This window comes from Anastrepha obliqua, chromosome 1 (assembly GCF_027943255.1).
Source record: "Anastrepha obliqua isolate idAnaObli1 chromosome 1, idAnaObli1_1.0, whole genome shotgun sequence".
Taxonomy (NCBI): domain Eukaryota; kingdom Metazoa; phylum Arthropoda; class Insecta; order Diptera; family Tephritidae; genus Anastrepha; species Anastrepha obliqua.
The window spans coordinates 61,810,876-61,828,077 of record NC_072892.1 but is presented as its reverse complement, the minus strand read 5'-3'; the positions used below and the strand labels follow the sequence as shown (position 1 = coordinate 61,828,077).

The 17,202-nt window shown below is 37.2% G+C and overlaps 1 protein-coding gene across 4 annotated transcripts in view; it reads left to right on the top strand.

Moving 5' to 3' along the window:
- Positions 1–17,202, top strand: part of LOC129249815 (protein tincar) — a 169,532-nt gene that overhangs the window by 94,551 nt on the left and 57,779 nt on the right. For all 4 annotated transcript variants that reach the window (XM_054889484.1, XM_054889477.1, XM_054889469.1 and 1 more), the window contains one exon: positions 1,984–2,218. In XM_054889484.1, coding sequence (XP_054745459.1) covers positions 1,984–2,218 — 235 coding nt within the window. The remainder of the gene's footprint in view (positions 1–1,983; positions 2,219–17,202) is intronic.

Sequence of the window (17,202 nt, the reverse complement as noted above, 5' to 3'; positions counted from 1 at the left end):
AAAATGTGTGTTAGAAGTAGATAAAGAATGGCTAAAATACCATTCCGCTGAATGTAGTCACGTAATTGCTTCATCCTTCTTTGCCTCTCAGCAAAATCCTCCTTGTCGACTAAGCGATAAAATAAGTGAACATATCGTGGAGAAAATAATTGTAAAAGGAATAAGAGCCCACAAAAGATGCAAAGTTTGCTGCTCGAAAGGATTATGCAGTGAAACTAGGCTCACTTCGAGTATATTTATTTATCGCACAATTAGTCGCTTTTCCCAAACGTCTGAAGTAACAGACAGAGAAAGAAGTGGTCGTCCTCGCGTGGTTCGAACCAGTGCAGCCATAAAAGAGAGAAATAATTCGCAGAAATCAACTTAAAAAGCAGAAAATCATATCCAGGGAAATGAATGTATCGACCAGAACCATATCAGACTAATTAGAGATGATCTCCAGATGAAATCGTTCCGTCGTTCAACTGGTCAACGCGCTTGAGGAAAATCAAACTCGGCAGATGCAAGCAGCTTCTTCGGTGGCATTCATTCAACGGTCATGAAAATGTTCTTTTCACAAAAGAGAAAATTTTCACCGTTGAAGAAGTTTTTAACAAGGAAAATGAAAAAATCTATGCTACATTTTCTAAAGACACAAAAACTGTTTTTCAAGTGTTCAGCTTGTCCATCATCCAGCCCCCGAAGAGGTTTGGTGGAAAGTGTCTTGTAAAAGTGTAACATCTCTTCATTTCTGCGAAAAAGGAGTTAAGACCGGACTGTACTAGGACGATGGCGTGGTGAAGCAGTTCAGCAGTAATCTTTCCAATGGAGAGCGTTGGATCTTCCAGCAAGATTCCGCCTCAGCCTATAAAGCAAAAACTACCAAAGCAGTGGATAAAAACAATATTCCTGCGTTCATAGATTGGCCGTCTAGAAGGCCAGATCTGAATCCATTGAATTACAGTTTGTCATCAGTATTGGAGAATATGTCCTGTCGAAGATCTCACAGAAATTTGGAGAGTCTCAAACAGCCTTTAGTTCGAGCAGCGACGTCAATATCCATGGAAACCGTGCATGCTGCAATAGCTGAATGGCTCAATAGTTTGAAGGCTTGTGTAAAAGCAATTGGTGACCATTTCGAATGAAAATTAAATTTTTTTTAAATATTTACATGATGAAATAAAACTGGCTTCATTAAAAAAGAGTATTATTTATTTCATATATGTAACGGACTTAACTTGTAACAGAACTTATGGCAGGACTAAGTAAATAAACTTAGCTGCGAAATCATTTGTCACATGTAAATTTATCCCGAATATGCCTATTATTTTTCGATTTCACATTTAGTACTCGCTTAATTGCTGTATTTTTCTTTCATTGATGCGTTTTTTGTTGTTCGCGTTTTTAAATCTCGTTCGCTTAATGAAATTTTCCAAATACTATTTGTGTGTTAATTCTTGTGGTGAAAGGATCAACGTAGATGCACCAAAAGCAACACCCACCAACCAGGTAACATTTTATTTATTATTAATTTTGCATATATTTAATAAAGTGTACCATACATGCGCACATTCATGCATACATTTATGCATGTGTATGTAAATATTTGCACACGAACTCAAGGTACATCTGTGTGTGTTCAGCGAGGTAAACACTTTCTTATGGAAAATAAACAAGCAAACGCAGTTGATCCTACCAAAACCAAGTTGTACACATGTATGTGTGTATGCGCAGTTGTGTACATCCAGTAACATTATTATGAATATGTAATCCTTCGGACCTGACCCAGCACTGACTGCTAGTAAATCGATAAAGGGCTACCCATATTTCCCGTATCAACTCCTTTGACTTTACTCATTCTCACACAAATTTTATCAGCTACATGCACATATACATATGTACAAACACATGCTAGTATTAGTGCATATATACAAGTATATTCTCATGCGAACTACCACTTGGCGTAATTTTAATTGCATATTCGTTGTGTTTGTTTTATTTCAGGTTGGCAACTTGGCAAACGATGGCATCAAATTGGCAACTGGCTCGAAGGAGCGACGCTGCTCTATGTCACCGCATGATGGACTTGAGGAGGAGGCACGCGGTGGTACCCTACGCGCTCTGTGGACGCATGGCGGTCCGACGGCCGCTTTTGTGCACATCGTGATTGCGATGTGTTTGCTGTTGCCGCGGCTACTCTTGGAGGCCAGAATAATTGAAAACGGACTGCTGCCAAGAGGTAATTAAACAAAGAACCAACTTCGGCTCAACGCCGACCAAACCAAACCAAACCAATATAAGTAAAAACCAAAGTGTAAATGTTGACGCGCCAGCTATGGCTGGTGGACAGAATCGCCAGCCGTTTGGCCTTTTGGTCTAGTAGCTCATACATAAACAAGTAGTTGCTCACACATACTTATATTTATGTATGTGTATGGGTGTACTTATTTACTCTCTGTAGCTGTGTATGTGTGCTTGTAAGTATATATTTACCCGCATAATGTAGTTGTACCGTCGGCCACGTGTGTGTTTGTAGTCAACTCCGCTTGACGACAAAGTCAAAATCCCCGGCTTCCCTTCGCAAAACTACACAATTTCCGTTGAGTCGGTGGCCATTTTGTTTGTTAACTTCACTACTCGTTCCAACAGCTGGTGTGACCCGATCATATGACGTTTGTCAACATAGTGGCCACTGTGGTAAGTGACTGGCTTTGACTATTACGTGTGATTTTCGTCGTTTGTTGGCGTTGATTGAGGTTTGACGTAGCAGCGGTTGCACCGTGCGTCAGTTACATGAAAGCGAAAAATGCTTAAGAGAATCCTTTAAATATATATTTCACGAAAGTAAAGTTGAAAATCTGATACCTTTCGCTACCTAAATATTTTGCTTTTCGTGCATATTCCTGAGGAAGCCCACACTCAGAAGCAGATCAGCAAAGGCTTGCATGAATCTTTTAAATAAAGTGATGTTCTTTCAGCTATTCAAGACTAAAATTTACTTTCCAAAAGTTAAAGAAAATATACCAGATCTTGAATCTGGTATTCTCAGGTAGAGGCTGAGCTTCTAATTGATTGAAGTTACAGCCCTCCCCATTATTAACTAGTTCCAAAAACCTTTCGAAGTTACAAATTAATCACATGCAATGCCAGATCTTGAAATTCACTGCATATACCTACTGTAGTTACATATTATAATATGGCAAGTGCGAACTTCTTCCAGAGTTGTTTTCGTTTTTTATTGTGCCGCTGGTCGGAGTTTCTCATGTGGGGTGTGTATGAAAACAATTTTTGCAGGAAGCCAAATACCAGTTATGGGTATATTCCTTCACAGATTAAGTGTCAGATATACTGCAGGCTATGAGCACAGAGCTGAGGTGTCCTTCGCAGTGGGCGGTGCCTTTCTCAATATCGCGGAGGCTTTGAGAAACATTATGCTAGAAGCAGATCCTCGAAAAACTGTGGGTTGAACCAGGTTAGTCTGCCGCATGTTTAGCGGCCGAACAGTCATAGCTGAGTAAAGCGCGCCTCCCTCCGCCAGTTCGGAAATATATGCATTCCGCATTATGGTGTTTCTCACCATTACTGGAAAGAAGTGGCAATCGTTTGATGGCTTACGCTGATATGGTGGCATATATTATTTATGGTATGGGTGTCTGAAGTAAGTTACTTACTGTGGGCTATCTTTTAGTCGCGTTCTGAACGGTGCTAATTTAATTTTCGAGCATATATTAGATCCCTATATTCCAACCTCCCTCCCTTTGGTCAAAACTACGGACATTCCAAAATTATCAAAAACTTTGTTTTCATTCCCACTGAGATTGAGCGGCGTACACCCAAAATAGAATTTGGCGGTTTACACCATAATATCTGGAACCAACGCCCAGCGAACATTAGAAGCGGATGCAGATGTTAGCTTGTGTGTATTTTGTGAGAAACTATTCTTTAAGCGGAAATTTAATGTTCCGGCTAGCAAGTTTTCCAAGGAGAGTAAGCCGGTATCAAGCACGTAGCCGATAGGTTGCTCCCTAGTGCAACATCCTTTATGAAAATAAATATTTATTCTGATAGCCAAGCGCCTATCAAAGTCTTAAATGAAGGAATAAATGAGCGGATAGCGGTTTGCAATTTGCTTTAAATATTATTTAAGCCAGGCCACCTTTGCGATGGTTTTACCACCCATAATGCACTTAGAGGTTCTTCTGATTATACGTGGTCCATTCTTCAATTCACCGATCCCTTAGCAAAAAACATTGACCGCTCAGGGTCAAGTGATCTTCTGGTGCTAACAAAATCACAACCCTCATTAGTGGCTGGGATCTCAGCCGCTAGAGGCTTAGTTCCTTTGGGAATCTTTGCTCTCAGATTTAGCATAATTTTAATCTAGTAGTTTTATGAAGATAGCAGAGGTTGCAGTTGCCTTAGCAACTACTTCTAAGCTGTCGTGATTTCGCAAGATAATTTAGATAATTTACTTATCACTTTTTAACTGACTAATTTACATAGAGTCATATTTGTCCTCAAGATAACTGAATTTTATTCACGTAGAATCATTATGAATTTTTCCTCACAAGAACTAGGAATGATAGACGCCTTCTTTTTTTTTGTATTAGATTTACCAGCTTTCGTTCGTCAAGAGTGCCAAAGCAGATCATTAAATTCGGATGTAAAATTGCTCGCTGAATGCGAAAACCCGCAACATGTTTTTAGTCGTTGTTTCTGAGGTAATGATTTTTTTCACAAAAAAAATTTAGATAATAAAAACTTCTAATATACGGAGAATCTGTTTATTGGTTATTGGGCTATGTGGATTTTCGGATTCAGCTACCTATTTCACATGCGAATTGGATGTTTCGCTTTTTGACACTGGTTTACAGTCAAAGAAGATTCAAAGCACCGAAATTTACACCAATTTACATAATTTTGTTTCTGTTTATTTGGCTATATCTGGAAAACTAATATATTTACATACATTAAACTTTGCAAAAAAATTTGTTCTAAAATATTTTAACATCCTTCTTGAGTGGCTATTACGGGTCTTTCGGAAATATAAAATCACCTGAAAGTTAGACTAAAGTGAGAATGAAAAATTTCATACACTAATATTACAAATGGGGTAGCCAACGTAGAAACATCAAGAAGCACACCACAAATAGGAGGAGAAGCTCAGTCAAACACCCAACAAAGGGTGTAAGCGCCGATTATACATAAACATACACATTATATGAAATATATTTATATATATGAAAATAGTTCCTTCTTTATTTCCTTCCTTCTTTGAGACTAACCCACTGTGTATGCTCGATGACCATGGTCGTCTGGTAATCAGCCCAATCCATGGACACATTAACGCATTTAAAGTCAATCTCGTATTTTTTTCCACTCTCCTCTCTATTTCTGGTATTTAACACACTCCCACGCTGACACTTCTGGGCGTGTGTTCGAAAGAGCTCACTCGCAAACTGCTGACCACCAATAAATTACAAAAATAGAAAAGGAAAAATTTTGTTTCAAGCAATAAGAAAAACCTCAACAGTCTGGTTTAATGTGCGATAATCGAATTTTCTGATACTGAGGTTATCCAATTTCATTATCGTAACAGGGTACGTTTGCATATAAATAAAAACCCTTTTTGTAAAATAAAGGTATCTGGTTTAGAGATATGTATAAGTGCAATTTGTGCACTATAAGGATACAAATAATTCCTACCATGAGTATTTATTTTATGAGATGAATATTGTACAAGTCAGCGCTTTATATAATACAACTTTCAAAAATAATCTAAAAGTTATAAAAAAAATTCTATGCGCCCCGCTTAAAACACTTTTTTCATTTAAGTTTAGCGGTAATGTTTTATGCTGTTGCAACAACTACAGGTTGCGACGTATTTTTTATGGAATATACCCTGTGGGAAGAGCCAGGAGGCACATCCTTTCATTAGTGGTTTGTTTACTCTACCAAGGTACTATGCTATTAAACAACTTCCATTATATGCAGATATATTTGAGGCACTTCACTTCCATTACCTCTGTAAAAGCAGCGAAGGAGGGTGACCGCAAATGTCTAAGTCGCTTCGATTGCAAGCCTGAAGTGCAATTCACTAACTTTAAACGATTCGACAATTGTGTCTACGGTATTTGGTTTTTGCACTAACGTTTGTGCTATTCACGAACTTATGTTAACTAAGCTGTTTTATTCTATTTATTCAAACTATTAGAGAGTGGGATCACTGTCAAATCAAATTTCAAAATGAGCGAGTAAGAATAGCAAAATGACATACTAGCCAAGCTGTTAAACACAATTTTGTGTGTATTTTCAATTACAATATATTTGCACAAAGTAAGTAAAACAAAATAACTGTTTAGTTGAAATTAATGTTTACTTAATACTTTTTGTGCATACTTAGTCCTGCCATAAGTTCTGTTACAAGCTAAGTCCTTTATTGATATGAAAATGTAATACTTTTTTTAAGAAAGTTAGTTTTATTTAATGATGTAACACTCCCCACAAAACCATTACTTGAGCTGGATTGTGGCCATGTTCAACACTTGTGAAACATTTTTTGCGTCTTTAGAAGTTCTAGCATAGATTTTGTCATTTTTCTTATTAAAATCTTCTTCAACACTAAACATTTTTTCTTTTGTGCAAAGAACATTTTCATGACCGCTGGCTGCGTGCCACCGAAGAAGCTGCTTGCATTTGTCGAGTCTGATTTTCTTTAAGCGCGTTGACCAGTTGAACGACGGAAGGCTTTCATGTGAAGATAATCTCTAATTATTCTTGACATGGATCTGGTCGATACATTTCATTTCACTGATTTTCTGCTGTCTAAGTGGAGTTTTGGGAATTTTTTCTCGAACTGTTTTTATGTCTGCACTGGTTCAAACCACGCGAGGAAAAACAAGTGATCGTGCGGTAAACATTTTCGAAATATTAAGTTTTTTCAGCAATTCGTAAATCGCACTTGCACTTTTCCGACTTTTATGCAATGCAATCTTGCAATGCGATTTTTCTTAGCTCCCCACTCCATTGTAAACAAGCGAAATTTGCCACGAAACTGAGTATAATTTACAATTATTATTACGAACAAAAACAAAAAATTGGAACCTATTCTGCGAATTTGTTCTTGCCGTATGCATTGAAAAATTTGTCACAGAATTTATAACAAGAATATGTATTTTGCTTTAGGATATCATCGAGAGCCGAGTAACTCAATCAGAAATTTCTTTTACTACTTTCCGCTCTGCTCAGGTCTTAGGAAACCTCACCTAACATTTTGATAATGTCATTTCACCGTTTTAATCAAAACCACTAATTCTTGTTTTCGCATTTGAGTTAACCACACCAAAATTGTTGTCGTTTAGTTTGCGGTAATCGCTTCGTTAACCAAACAGCTGATGTTTCTTATCGACTTTTGCTATGAAGCGGATTACCAAATAGTAGAGGTGACAGAGGTTAATACCCCATTTAGGGCGCTTCGTAATTTAGATGTTTTTCATATTGGCTTTATAAGAATTCTCTATGCAAGGAATGCTCCCGTCATGGGAGCTCTGGTCGAGTTCAATACTATTTACAAATCTATTGTGATTGACTTTGCTTCTTCTAAACACTCTTTCATTAAACTACTTACTTATGCCTATAAATAATTTTAATTTAACTGAAAAAAAACCAATGAAATCGATTGGCAAGATTTCAAATTTTCTTTTACTGCCTTCTTGCCCAATTAAGCAGACTGTTACCAGATACCAGGATAAGATAGAATAGAGGCATAGAGAACCTGTGAAAATTGTCCAGTTATCGGAACCCAAAATTCATAGCCTTGCGCTAAAAAATGCAGAACACTCACAGAGAAAATGATCAGTGTTATCCGGCTCCTCTAAGCAAGATAAGCAAATCGGGTCCTCAATGATTCCAATGGTGAATTGTGTTCTGTAATAATACCGGCCATGAACCGAAAGTCTTTTCTTCCAAGTGTTAGAAGAAAGTTATACAGTTTTCTTTTCGGGCTTGTCAGAAAACACTTTGTAATTCTGCAGTGTTCTAGACTTGACCATCGCTGTATATGTAAATTGCATACATAATCACTAATCCACTTCATGATTCCTCTAGAACTGATTCCGATTATTGGCTCTGGTTCCTGCGAGGTAACCGTAGTTGGCCAATTCAACGACAATTTCATTTCCTTGATACCGAAGTTCCGTCTTCGTGCCAGAAGCTATATTTATGGAGTCTACCATTGCTTTTATTGCTTCCTGTTGTATCTTAAGATTCAAGGGGAGCAAATCATTCATAGCATTTAGGGTATCGCCGGAGGTTGTCCTCATGGCACCCATAATGAATAAACATACACTTCTTTGCAGCCCGTATAGTTCTCGAAGCGTGCACTTAAACATAGTTGGTCGGCACCAAACCAAAGAGGTATAAATGATGATTGGTCTAATAAGTGTTGTGTATATCCACAGGACAACAACAGGTTTCCGGTCCCAGGTTGTTGAAAAATCCTTAATGATTGATCCACCTTCAGTGAAACGTGTGTCTCCCAAGTCAGATTCCTATCCAAGATTACTCCTAGATATTTAACTTTCTCAGAGGGACTGAGTGTTACACCTTTCAGTGCTGGAAGGCTAAGTTCATCCAATTTCCATTTTCTACAAGACTAAGGAAGTTTTGAACAAGACTAGGAAGTTTTGTACGGATTGACGAAAAGACTTTGCCTTGAGCACCAGTCTTCGATTTTGTCCAGAATTCTCTGCACTATGTTAAGATTATACTTTAGTACATTTTTCTTTAGAAAAAAACGTATAAACGAATAGAGAACCTCTCTTGTTGTGGGTCAGCTAAAAAAAACGCTCTGCCAGCATCGCCGTAAAGTGCTGAAGTTCGGCAATGGCCACAGAGGCAAACACGAATTATTGTAAATTCAATCAATTGTTAACAATTTTCATTTTTAGTTTTTTTATTATCATTGTGTTTTTCGTTTTTTGGGTTATTTGGTACACCAGTTGGGCGGAAATGATAATTTCGTTTTAATTAAATATGTTTTTTTATGTCTTAAATAATTGCTGCGTGCGTGTGTGTGTGCTTTCCGGTCGATAATAATTTTATTTGTGTATTGCAGCTGCGGTTAGTGTTTAATTTGTTTTTGGAATTTTTATTTGCAGTTACTGCAATTATTATATTATATATGGCCCATCTTTATAACATTTCCGACATACTCGTACGAACAGATGTATTTAGAGGAATGCGGGGTCATGGGTCTTGCATATGGACATATGTACATGGATTTGATTATCATCCTGTTTGCATTCATGTCATCGTTTCATCATCGATTTAACATTAATGGCAACGTTGCCACATTGTTTTACATATATCATCGCTGTTGAAATGCTTGCTATAATTATAATTTTCCCAATTTCTTTTGAATTTACGTCAGCCTTTGTTTGTTTCTACGTGTGTGTGTGCCCATGACTTTCTCGCGGCGCACAAATTTAATTTGCCATAGTTCGCTTTAAATAAAATATTATTTCGTAATTTTTAATTGAGTGATTGTAAAACGTTTCTTTGCTTTCAGTTATCCATTTAAAACCGAACTTTTGATCAATTACGTTTTATGCGGAATATATTTCTGAAAAATTAACGCATCAAAATTGCACTCAATGAAGTGTCAAATTGTGGTTGGCTTTGATTGACCGATTGTAAATACAATTGTTTAATTGTTCATTTGTTTTTCTGTTGTGATACATCGAGGACATTTACAGCGAACAGGGTCTTACCAGTACGAGCTTCTTTTTTAAATTTAAAATAAAGGCACATTTTATTCAGAATCCTTTTTCTCTTGTTCCAAATGTAGTAGAGGGCTTACGAGTCCAGAAGTTGCTTCGCGGAGTTGGGCGTGTGCGGCATAGAATTGACGCCACAAATCTCTGTGCATTTTCAATCTGCCTTTTCCCAACTGGATAAAAGAAGCTAAGCAAACGTGGTGAACGAGAAAAAACGAAGAACCTCCTGTCATCAAACAAACAGTCGCATATCGGCACCTACGTCATTATTGACAGTTATAACTTCGAAGTTGTAAGAGACTTCGTTTATTTAGGAGCCAGCATGAACACCGACAATTATGTCAGCCTGAAGTCTATCGAAGAATCTCCTTTACCAACAGGTGCTACTTTGGGCTAAGTAGACAACTGAGTAGTAAAGTCCTCACTCGACGAACAAAACTAACCCTTCATGCCCATCCTATCGTATGTCGCAGAAGCTTGGTCGATGACAACATCCGATGAGGTGACCGCTGCAGCGTTTGAAAAAAAGATTCTATGCAAGATTCTTGGACCTTTGAACGTTGGTGACGGCGAGTATCGCAGGCGATGGAACAATGAGTTGTATGAGCCTTACGATGCCAAAGACGTAGCGCATCAATAAAGATTCAGCGGTTTCGTTGGCTGGGTCATAACCATTCAGAAGTGCGTAGGTTCGAATCTCCGTTCATGAAAAAGCAGTTGATAGAAAAAGTGTTTTTCTAATAGCGGTCTCCCCTCCGCAGGCAATTGCGAACCTCCATATTTTCGCCATGAAAACTCTCCACCTAAAACGCCACTTGCCATCCGGAGTCGGCTTAAAGCTGTAGCCATTTATAGAACAACATCAAGACCCACACCATAAATAGGAGGAGGAGCTCGGCCAAACACCTAAAAAAAGTGCGCGCGCAATTGATAGAAATGAAAACTCCTAAGCCTTCCTCTATTACTAGTTACTCTAGTACTTAGCGCTTTTCTGATGGCAAGGAGAGGATACCTCCGAGGCAAAATATTAAGGATAGTTACGTGAATCATTCTTCTATTTTGCCTTTAGGTCTACGAACGCTGAGCCTGTCCAGTGATTGTATGATAGGGTCAACATCTGTACTATTAGAGGCACCAGCTATATCAAGAAACGATGCTCCCTATGGAAAGCAAGGTTTTACGGAGGACAAACATATTTTTATATTTCATAGTTTTTCCTTCTGACTTTATCCCACCGTAAAGGAAACCTCATCAGACTTCGAGCACCTTGTAGGTTTCTGTCTGCTACTTATCCTCCCTCACGAATAAAAGTTTCTCTTTGCCTGGCTCTTTGCTCAGCTTATGAACCAATTACGGCAGGCCACGCAATAAAAAGGCCGTTAATTTCAAATTGTGTTTGAGAAAAAAGCAGCTTAGCATCACACTTTTGAAGTTTGTATTCCATTGCTTTCCTCAGGGATATTTTCCTTTTTACTGCTTTAGTATTTCCTTTTGACTGTTGTTAAAGGCGAAACGCACAACTTATTTCTAAGGAAAGCGCAGAAAGGATGGAGCTCCATTTCCTCCAAGTCCTGTGGAATCCACGTCATTCAATTTCCAAAACTCGTAGCTGGGTTTACCGGTCACTGAATGATCGGTTCGCACGTAAAACAACTAGGCTTACCATTTAACCCCACTGCAGAAGCTGTGGGGACCGTTCAGAGAAGGAGACTGTTGAGCACTTTCTTCGTTAATGTCCGGGTTTGACAGATAGGCGATTAAGGTCACTGAGTGGTCCTTTCTTCGACAGCATGGGTCAGTGTGCCAATCTAAATCCTATCACTCTTCTTCATTACATCAACAGCTATGGCTGGCTGTAGATATCTTCCTATTAGACGTCTCATAATGGTATCAAATCGGCACTTTAGTGCTACTTTGGGAGTGCCAGCACTTCAACCATTTCTTCATGTCTTTCTGCTGCTGTCTTTCTTTTGATGTCTTCAATACTTAGTCCACCAGGCAGAATAAATGACTGAAAGAATCAACACGACACGTTTCCCTTCCTATCCTTTTAAATCCTACCTCTTGACCTTAGCCCTTCATTGGGAACCAGGGTCCTGACCAGACTTTTCTTTCTGACCAGACTTTTTCGAGTTTGGACTTGAATTTAACATATTTATATTATAACGACTTGAGCTTCCAGGTAGCATCCTTAAATTAAATTTTCTCCTCGAACACGATGAAAAAGGCGCGATCCGACTGCTCAACCGAAGCTTTTAAAAAAAGATGTCCAACGGGGGGTTAAATGCAATGGGCAATATTGCCCGAGTGCTTAGAAAATTTCCAGCCATCCTTAATTCTATGCCACTAACATCCCTTTCAATGAATTAATGCCAGCAATATCGACTTTTAGATCATAGTTTAATGGCAGACTCTTAAACAGGCATTAAAAGGACAGCATAGAAATTTCTCTAACATTGGGCAGTGGTTTGACATAAAACCCTAATAAAAGAGTAAACAAAAAATTTGCATTCATCTTTCCAAAAATCCGAATGTGGCATGCACCATAAATTATCAATTATTTATATCCCACTTATCATCAATCTCTTAGGCCACTTGCCATGCAGCAAACCGTAAATCCATTAAGTTTATGAGTCAATAATCAAATTCTAGAAGCACAACTTGTAAGTATTAAGAAGCAAACGACTGTTCATAGAAGAACAACAATTTAAGTATCCACTTCAGTCATTGCGGCGGTGCAATAAATAATTAATTTTGACCCATTTTCAGTAAAAGCGACTGTAAAAGTGGTACTAAGAAAATCGTCATTTATATAGTATGTATGTATGCATGTGAGAGCAAAGCGCCTAACACACACACTCACACACAAACCCATGTAGACGCAAGGACTATCTAAAATACTACAGTGGTACTTTAGGTGAACGACTGTGTGCGCCGCAAATTAAGGCTGTGCTCGCTTTCTTATACTTTTATATAGATGTAATTGCCGGAGTTGTGCGTGAGCACTGCATTGTGTGTGTGAAGTGTGTATGTGTGCAGCACAATTTGAGCTTGTGCAAATATAATAAAACTCTTATCATTATTCATGCTAAAGACTTAACGAGTTTGTTCGCGCGCACATTTAACTTTTCTTTAGTGAAGCACTGTCGCCTTCCACCAACAGCGACTGCTTGGCAATTTCCTCAAGCGCTTAGCCACTAGGTACATACACACACATTTTCTCAAGCATCCAGCATCCTTTCGCTCAGTTTGGCTGTGCATTGGCATGCATATTTCGGCTTTGTTGCTTTACCAATCTATTCTTTTACTCTTTTCCATGGCGTTTTTACTTGAACATTTGAATCTGTTTTTGTTTGGGTTAATCTACAGCGATTTGGTGGTTTTTACGAGCCATTTGCTATATGGCCACTTTCAGCTGAATCCCCTCTGACTGGCTTTTGTGTTTTCTTTAATTTTCTTCTTTCGTTCGTTGTTTGTTTTTCAGCTGTACTATAATTTCGCTGGCATCACTTGTTTTCTCATTCGTTAACTAACCGGTCAACTCGAATCCTCTCGAGTTTAATGCACTTTTTTCTTTTGTGATTTTCATTTCGTTTGCTGTATTTTTCATTCCTGATATTCCAGTTTTTTTTTTTGTATCAGCATCTATTTTTCTCTTTTCATCTTTTTCTATCTTTGCTTGTCTTTTATTCCGTTTGTTTGTCTGCTCCGCCGTTTCGTTTTTGATTTGAGGCCATCAAATATTTGCAGGTTCCACCGCCTACGCACTACTTTTTCCCCAGTTTTGTTTAAGGAAAATTTCCTTTTCTCTCCCCACTGCATTTAATGTACTTCCCAGCTGCGAAAGATCATGAAAGCCGTAAATAATTCAACGCCAATGCCCACAGCTGCTAATGTCTGCCTGTTTGCGTACGTATATATACAGCAACGCTCAAAATAATAGGTGTACTTAGGACTTTGAAAGAAATTTAATTTAGGATGAGCATTACTTCTAACCTAGAATTTTACAATAAAACGAAGGCGTTATAACAATTTTGGAAGTGTTGCTTACGTTCTCAACCAAACCAATTGGAAACGGTAAAGTTCCAGTACAGTGATCATGCCAAATCCTAAAAGAATTCAGCTCCATTTATCGAGTCAGTTTTCTTGCAATAGGTTAACGTTGAAATATTTTAGTCAAAAACGCCTTTCGTTTATGTAAAATATTATTTAAATAGAGCAGTTAGAGGATTAAAATTTTTCACAGAATGGTTAATCGGAGAATTTTACTAAGCATCCCCGAAGACGAAAAACTCCCTCGGCTCAAAAGTTTTCACTTATATTTTAAATAGCTACTTGATCATAAAGGAATTCGCAAGCTTTGTATGTTTCTTTTGTTTCACTAAAATATGCCATGATGATTTATGGCTACGAATTCGTAATATAGAAGAACTGTTTCTAAACTGGTGTAGGAACAAACGATAAAAAGTATCCATTCTCTAAGTTCTAGTAAATAATCCTTACTGTCATTAATGCACCTACATATTTTCTCAAAGTGGCACTCGTAGCTTGAGTAGTGGAAATGGGAAAACGTCATAAGAGGCCACATCAATTAAATATACAACTTGCGGAAGGCATTAAAATTGTTTTTGGTCAAATGCTCGCTCACGAAATGGAATACGTCAGCCGCTGCATTGTCGGTATAAAGAAACTACGATTGGTTCTTCTACAATTTCGGCTTCTTAAGACGATCTTTCTCCCTCAAACTCTTCAGTGCACTCGTATAATACTCCGTATATACCACCTGGTAGCCTAGAACCGATTGGCTCGTCTGAAAATCGCCACTCTATTGCTTATTGCTTCCTTTCGATGTCCCATGTTTCGTCGGCGGTAGTGATGCCTTTTGAGCCAAAAATAAAGTATTTGCTTACCGCGGCAGAATGTCGGTCTCTAATTCGTCTCGTCGCCAAAACATCGATTATCAACTCCAGTCGCAGATCCAAATTGAACACAGTACGATCTGCTTTAAACTCTCTGCACCACTCGCTTGTAATTTCCATACGAGCCAACGTACGCTGCTGTTAACATTTTCAACAATTGTGCCAATTTGAGACAGCCTCTATGCTCTCTTCTATGCTTACTCGAAATTTTGCTAAAGATTCTTATTGAAAAGTTTGAAATTTTTACGCAAATTTCTTGAATATATACAAATTTTCTAAAAGGAAAAAGAAAGAATCTGATTAAAAGGTTGATAGTTTTGAACAAAAATTGTTTCAAAGTTATTTTATTCCGTTATTTGTTTTTACTGTTGTTTTGTTTCTATTGATTCTGATTCAAAGTTTAGTCAAATTTCAAAAAAATTTTAAAAACTTGAAATATTGCGTTATATGATTTTGGTTGTAGTCTCAACCATATTTTTAAAAAAGATATAAAAAATTAAGCGCTTTGCATTATGTCGCGCTGCTGTTATTGTTCACATGGGTGTATGGAGCCTAACCAAGTCCTAATCACTTTTAATTCCTACCCACACCATTTCTTCTTTTATACATCCCGTTGCAATATTATAAACACATCGCCATTTTTTTTTACACAAATAAAGTTCAGAAACCATTTAACGAAAATTGAAACTTGCAACAACAAATCCCGTATAAAACAAAATTTCAAACTTTTTACAAAATTAATTTTTTTTTTTAAACTATCAATTTTTTAATCATAATTTTTAGAATTTTCTGGACATCCAGTTTTATGTCCCATTGAATTTTAGTATCACGGTTTGCCAGTGATGTTTTTTTCTTAAAAACACTTCAACCTTGTACTGTGTGTGAAAGAAAACGCATCGCACTTCAGCGAAAAAATGTCAAAAATCAATGATATTTTGTAGTCGCTTGGAACTTACCCTTTGTTATACAGAAATTTAATGCGCTATAAAACTGCATACCAAGAAATAGCCCTTACACAACATCGTATTCCATGGTGAAGAGTAGTTTTTGACGCTCTATGCTCCAAATAGGAGTTAGAAGATCCTATATATCAGTATATTTTATATGAGAGTGAAGAAATTCAATCAAAGATTTAGCTAAAGGCCTTTTCAAAACGAAATTCAATATTACTCATCTTCGGGATTATATTGAATTCGCCAAGAGCTCTAAACATGTGCGCTAAAGAAAAATAATTTACTTTAACAGCATTGCAATACAAAGACGCTTGAAAAATCAAATCTACATAGAACCTTGCATTTTACCTATTCCAAAAGATCAGTGCAATCAATATTTATACAAATCAGTAGATTGAAAATGCACATAAATCGAAAATTACAAGAGACTTATCGATAACTATTAAATCGAAACAAAATTTTCTTACAGTTGTAATACTTCATGACCGGTAGATTGGAGCCAAACTCAACATTTTCAACCAAATTGGCGAGTTGCACTACTTTTTTTTTTTTTTATTAGAAATACTTTTTTTATTAATACTTTTATTTGCAATCTATTCTAAGAACAATAAGCAAATTATATAACATTGTGGTTATTTGACATGTATTATTGATCTCCAGTGAAAACAATAATAATATATATTACTTATATGTAATACATATATTTATACCAAGTTAAGGCTATACATGTGATAACGTTACATGAATATGTTGTAAATTTATTAATAATAGTGATTAGGTACGAAATGGGAGATCTAAAACATGTTGTCTTTTCAGTCTTATTATTTCATTGGTTTCATCTAAGAGAGTTATTGCAAGCGGGTTTTCATGATAGCTTATCCTTTGCAAATATGCTGTACTGAATCTTTTAATCTCAGTTTTCATGAAACGAATATGTAAGTCTGAATGAATGGCTTTATTGGTAATGAACCAGGGTGCACTCGTTATCAATCGAAGGGTTTTCGACTGATATCTTTGGAAGATTTCTATATTAGAATTAGAGGCTGTTCCCCAAAGTTGTACGCCATATGTCCATACTGGCTTCAATAGGGCTTTGTATAATAATAATTTGGTTTCAAGGTAAAGTGGTGACTTAGGTCCAAGCAACCAATAGAGTTTTCTTGTTTTAATTTTTAATTGGTTAGCTTTAGCTTGTATATGACACTTCCATGTTAATCGCTTGTCTAGGTGTAAGCCTAAATATTTTACACTGTTACATTTAGGAATAATGTTTCCATTGATCTGCAAGTCAGGACAGTCATTTCGCCGTAGTGTAAATAAAACATGTACAGATTTGTTGGTATTAACTTTAATCTTCCAGCAGTCTAACCAGACCTTCAAGTAATTCAATGCAATTTGTACTAGTGAGGTAGATTCGGTTGGAGAATAACTTGAAGCAAAAAAAGCGGTATCATCAGCATATGTTGCAATAAGTATATTTTCAGTTACTGGCATATCTGATGTGAAAATAGTATAAAGAACTGGACCGAGTACGCTTCCTTGAGGTACCCCAGCTTTGATGTATGCAATGCTAGA